The 6,000-nt window shown below is 37.9% G+C and overlaps 1 protein-coding gene across 1 annotated transcript in view; it reads left to right on the top strand.

The window, feature by feature from the left end:
• Positions 1-6,000, top strand: part of KIF5C (kinesin family member 5C) — a 195,233-nt gene that overhangs the window by 84,554 nt on the left and 104,679 nt on the right. Inside the window, exon 2 of the mRNA XM_069066766.1 lies at positions 3,153-3,243. Coding sequence (XP_068922867.1) covers positions 3,153-3,243 — 91 coding nt within the window. The remainder of the gene's footprint in view (positions 1-3,152; positions 3,244-6,000) is intronic.

Genomic DNA, 6,000 nt, shown 5'->3' with positions numbered 1-6,000 from the left:
CACACAGTCAGAATGTGTCAAATGACAGAATGACAGAATGACACAGGAATTTGAATCCAGATCTTCCTGGCTGGCTCTCTATCTACTATATTACACTATCCCTCAGTTCTTCCAAAACCAAAATTAAATACCTGAATGGATTCTGTCAAGTAAGACTTTCAAATTCACTTAAAATGAACCCCTACTTACCAATTCAAGATAAGGAAGGAAATGTAACAATGGTTTTTGAATTTTTGGCTCCATTGTTATTCTCTTAATGTTTAGTACTGACAAGATAGATTTTGTAAGTGTTCATTTTTTAATTTCTGCCTTTTTTCAATATAGAGTTGTAATGATTCTTAAGCAGTTTCTTGTTTGGCAGTTAATAACAGGTTATAGGAAATTGCTGTATTACTTCTTTGGCACTTGACAAATGGTGCCTAGCATTTGACTGAAGCTCAGGAAATATATTTGGATGTCCTTTATTCTCTCCCCACTCTCTTACTAATGTAAATTCTGAAAAAAGATCAGGAAATCTAACAGGAGCATCTTTTCTTCCTATGTACAATATTTAGTAGGTTAGAATTTTTGCCTTGATCCTGTCCCCCAAACCAGAATATTGTTGTTTGTGGTCAAGATGACTCATCTTGGTGATTATTAGTATTATTTTGCTTTTTGGAGGGGGAAGGTAGGGCAGTTGCGGTTTAGTGACTTGCCCAAGGTCACACGGCTAGTTTTGTGTTAAGTGTCTGAGGCCAGATTTAAGCTCAGGTCCTCCTGATTCCAGGGCTAGTGCTCTATTCACTGTGCCACCTATCCACCCCATCATCTTGGTGATTATAATCAAATTTGTAAACATGTCATATTTGTTTTAAATGAACCATAAGCTGCATTTCTGTTTCTTTCCAAAGTGTTCAGTGAATAGTCAAATACCTATTTGTTCACTACACTCTCTGCCTTGTTTTTCTGTTATTAAATTGACAAATAGGTAAAACAAGAAAGAATATGGAATGTTGATAAATTAATATAATTTAGGACTGAGAAAGTTAATGTGGTATAGCAGATAGGGACTACCTTCAGAGCCAAGAAGACCTGAATTCAAGGCTCACCACTAACATACACTGGTTGTATTGCTCTGGGCAAGGCACTTTAGCTATATCTTTGTTCCAGGTGACTCTAACACTATACATTGCAAAACCATTGTTGATGTGTATTCTTTTTAAAAAAATTTATTGATATGCATGCTTAGGGAAAGTTTCCTATAGTAATGAAATCTCAGATCCAGACTAACATTTGTGCTTGAGACTATTTATTTCAATTGTACAAATCACAGAAAGTCAAACTTTTACCTGACTTGTGAACTGGACTGGTTCTAGATATAACTGTGAAGCAGGCAAAGTTTCTTAGAACCCCAATTGTGTATGTATTTCTATATTCTAACCCCATTTTCCTGCAAAACACAATACAACCAGTGACTTCCTAACCTTCAGGAATTTTGGTCAGTCAAAGATCTGAAAAAAAAAATCCACATTGTTGTATAATTAGAGTTAGTAGCTCAAGTACTGTCTCCTCCAGAGGTATATTTTAAATAGGAAACAAAACCTTAAGCTGAAGTCCTAAAAATCTCTTGAAATTCCTGGCATTTGTCAATGGGAAGGAGCAGAGCAGGACCTTGCCAGAATCCCTAAAATCATTTCAAGTAGGAGACACTGAGTTCTGGCTACAAGAATAACATATACCTAATACCATTTGAAGAGAGAAGCTGATTTCACAAAATCAATGTGACTTAATCAGGAAAAAAAAGAGTTAAACAGTGCTTATGATCTTTTTACTATATTTTAATTTATGGATTTTTTTGTATCCTATTAAAGGGGAGGAGGAAGAATTGGAGTTTTACTGCTGACTGGTGTTTGAAAAAGATAAACTATTCTTTCCCTCAATAAAATTTTAAGTCATATTGCTAATTTTTAATGGCATGACTTTGGTCCTGACCATTCCATAGAGACATGATTCTATTGTTCTTTAGGAATCCTGGGAATACTAAAGTATGAAATAATGAAAAGAGGCTCACAGATATGACCCAGTTTATTTTTTTCACAACTAAAATTCAGTCACACTGGCTAAATGAATGGAGTCCTGTGGAGTCAATACATGATTCAATGGTGAGAAACTTGTGGGTACTCCTTGGCAGTTCTGTGCCACTGATGGAATCATAAAACTCAAAATGTTATGCCAGTAATAGAGATAGACATCTGAGTGAGTGGTCTACAAGAACTAACATGCCTTGTCCTTTAATTCTGTGCTGAACTGTTGCCCTGATCTAGAGACTGGGCTGTCTCTAGGGAAATGTTTGGGCCAGAACCATCCCTAGGATTTCGGAGATGCACAAATCACAGTGTTTTCTTCTCTTCTACCTTCTATTCCTCCCCCCATCCCCCACCCCACCCCTCCTCCAAATCGATAAACATGCAATTTTATAGGGGTAAAATCAGATTAAAGCGAAAAAATTATGGGCAGTGTTGAATGGGGAAAAGAAAATGCAAATTGGCAGCTTGTAGGATTGTATGTTGAAAAGAAGAGAAATTGTCAGCTTTGCCTTGGTGATGAGGGGGAGAGACATGGTTTATAGATGGATTTTACACCTAGACACCTCAGATCTCTTTTTTTCCTTATAAAAAAGTGCTTTTCTTTGTCATTACTATCCATTTGGCCTAAAAAACTTTAGACCTTGAATAGTTGTCCCATTCATTGTACATTAAGGATAAATTTTATCTTGTTTTGGGTCTGTGTGGGGGTTGGGTGTATGTCACTCAGAGCATTGAGCGGAAAAGGGTAGAGTTATCATTATTCTGGAGGGACTTTCATCTACAAAGAAATATACTCTTTGTAGTCATGCCTTTGATGCTTCTCAGGTATACCTGTCTGAAAGGAGAATAAGACTTGGGAATAGAAAACCTTGGATTTCCGTGAACAGATGGGGTAAATATTTTGTGTATTTAGAATGTGAATTCTCGTGTGTAGAGTCTTTCATGTTGGCCCCTATGATAGATTTGTCCTAAATGGACAGATTAGAAGATTGGATTCTACAGCATTAGCATTGATGTGTAGCTTGAGTATTTTCTTATCTTCTAATATGTGTCTCTCCTGTTCTCTCTTCTCTCTCCTCATTTTAGCAAGGCAAGCCCTATGTGTTTGACAGAGTACTACCACCCAACACAAGCCAAGAACAGGTTTACAATGCTTGTGCTAAGCAAATCGTTAAAGGTAAGTGTGGCTTCTTTATTTCTGTAAGCTCCAGGGCATTGAGAGCACTTAGTTACTTTTCTGCCTTGTAACTGATATGGCTATAAGCAAAGATTTGCTAACTGAGAAATTCTGAGTTTCTGTCCTGGCTCTGACAGTTACTTGCTTTGTGACCAGTGCTGGATAAGTTACTTAATATCTCTGCGACTCATTTGGAAGCCACTTTATTTCTTTTGTTGGTGACCTCTTGACAGAGGGGCCCTGTTAGACAGAAGTGGATAATATAAGTGGAATCTATAAGCCTAGGGTTTTAGAACATCTAAAAGCTTACCAAAGCTTTCCCAGACACATTTTACAGGTGAGGAAATTTGAGGCCAGCCTAGTTGAAATGATTTGCCCAGGATCATACCCCTCCCTAAGTGGAAGAATCCAGGTCTCCCGAGTCTCCTTCAGTTTCCTGTTGTTTCACAACATGGATCAATCAGTATTTTAAAAAGTGCTTATGTACTACGTGCCAGGCACTGTGGTAAGTACACAAAGGAACAGGTGAACCAGTACCTCCCTTCACGGAGCTTACATTTTAAGGGGGGAAACAAGTACTTATAAAGATACATACAAGATAGATATAGAGGAGAGGTGGAAGGTTACCTTAGAGAGGAGAACAGTAGAAACTGGGTCACCTGGGAAAGGCTTCCTGCAGAAGGTGATATTTGAGCTAAGTTTTGAAAGAAGCCAGATATTCTGAAAGTAAAAGTGAGGAGAGGACATCCAGAGAGTATTCCAGCCATAGTCCGTTATGGTTAAAGCACTCATGAAAATCTACCCCACGTACCATCTCAACTATTGTTTTTCCAGTCTCCTTTAAGAGGAAGAATAAAGTTTGTAGCTCTTGATGCCAAATATTATCCCTGTGGTTCAGTTTCAATTGTACTTATTTTATTGTACTTATTCAATTGGGTCTTATTTTTAAAAGTGTCATTCAGGTTCCTTTAAGTATTAATTGGAACTGTGCAGTCAGGGCACTCTCCTAGAATGTAATATGTTACCTTTTCTTATTGCCTGTGAGGTTGTTAGATGATCTTTGGGCTCTTCCTGGCACTAGCCACTCCATTTCTTTATTCAGAACATTTTCACTGACTCTTCTCCATGCCTGGAACACTCTCCCTCCTCATCCCCTGGCTCCTTGCTTCCCTGGCTTCCTTCAAGGCTGAGCTAAAGGCAGCTTCTTCCAGTCCTCCTTAATTTTAATGCTTTTCCTCTGAGATTACCACCAATTTTATCCTCTTTCAATGCATATCCTATATTTATCTTGTACGGGCATCATTGTTTATATGTTGTCTTCTCTATTAGTCTGTGAAGTCCTTAAGAGCAGAGACTTTTTTTTGTGCCTTTTTTAAAATATCCCTAGCATTTAGCACAATGCCTAGGATATAGTAGGCGCTTCATAAATGCTGGATTCTGATTTACTCTTGGAACTGCTTAGCATGTTCATTAATGCTTTCATCTTTCCCATCCAGCTCTCTTCCATGCATTTGCCTGGCAAATTTGGTGGCTCACAGCCTTACATTCACAATTTGGAAATGTGTCCTTTTCTCTGGTTCTGCCCTTGACTATGATGGATCTGTGGCAGAATAATCAGCAGGAAGATGCATCATTTAAAAATTACTCTACCTGTCATCTCAGATCAGGGAAAAGATTAAAGCTTCTCTTGGCAGGCTCCACAGGCTGTGCAGATGAGCAGCCTTGGGGCCCTTTCCTGTTTCTTTGCTTTTCATGATCATTTTTCCCCTTCAGTGCTTCCATTTTAACGTATACACTGTGAAAACTGCTGCTTCGAATTCACAGATATCACTCCCTCTATGAACAGTTTTGGAGGGTATCCACATCTTACTACCCCAAATGCTACATTTAGTTCTTAAAAAAAACAAAACAAGACATCAGTAGTTTTAGGTACATTGAAATTCATGAAAAGCAGCAGCAGGTATTTCTCTGAACAGTGTGCTTCAGCTCTTTGGTAGCTGTGCAGATAACTAGATTTAATGCTGTAATGGGCCATGATTCTTTCTAATTCATATTGTAGTACCTAAGTGGTTCTTTGCTCTGGTAGCTATTATTGTGATGGTCTGAGTAGTATGATTATTGTGGAAAATTGCAGAGAAAATGATGCGTGAATCTGGGCTTGCTCTGAATAAAGTAGCATGAATCTGTGTCAAGTTCTGAGTTTTCTTTGGTCTCCTTGGCTCTGTTATAGGTGTTCTTATTTGGATAGATTTCAGAGGGTCTATGAAGTTGGAAGGTGAAAACTTAAATTTTTATTTTGATAGACCTCTAACTGAAATTTAGCATATCCTTTAATTATTTTTAAATGGTATTCTGAAAAAGGGTCCTTAGACTTCGCCAGAAAAGCAAAGGAAGAGGAGATGGCCCAAGGTTGATCAACTGTGCAGCCCATGGAGCCTGCCAAGAGAAGTTTTGGGCTTTTCCTTGATCTAGTGATGGATAAGTACACAAAAAAAGGTTTTTGTTTTTCTCTCTAATGTTGATCCTTTTTGTCTCTTGATAGTTATATGCATGTGTGTGTTTTTCTCCTTCCTTTTCTTAAGTTGTCCTTGTCTCACTGCTATCAATATATAATTTCCTTTTTATTGAAGTAAGTGATCATAGATGAACTAGGGTTTCCTTTTTCTTATTTCTTTTATTTACTCTGCTATTATTACCCACATTTATATAGCTTTAAGGTTTGGAAAGCGCCATACGTGTATTACCTCATCTTGCCTT

Source organism: Petaurus breviceps, unplaced genomic scaffold (assembly GCF_028583685.1).
Source record: "Petaurus breviceps papuanus isolate PSGF00001 unplaced genomic scaffold, PetGlider_PUasm1.0 90723, whole genome shotgun sequence".
NCBI lineage: Eukaryota > Metazoa > Chordata > Mammalia > Diprotodontia > Petauridae > Petaurus > Petaurus breviceps.
The sequence above is the reverse complement of the archived record's forward strand: the minus strand, read 5'-3'. Positions and strand labels throughout refer to the sequence as shown.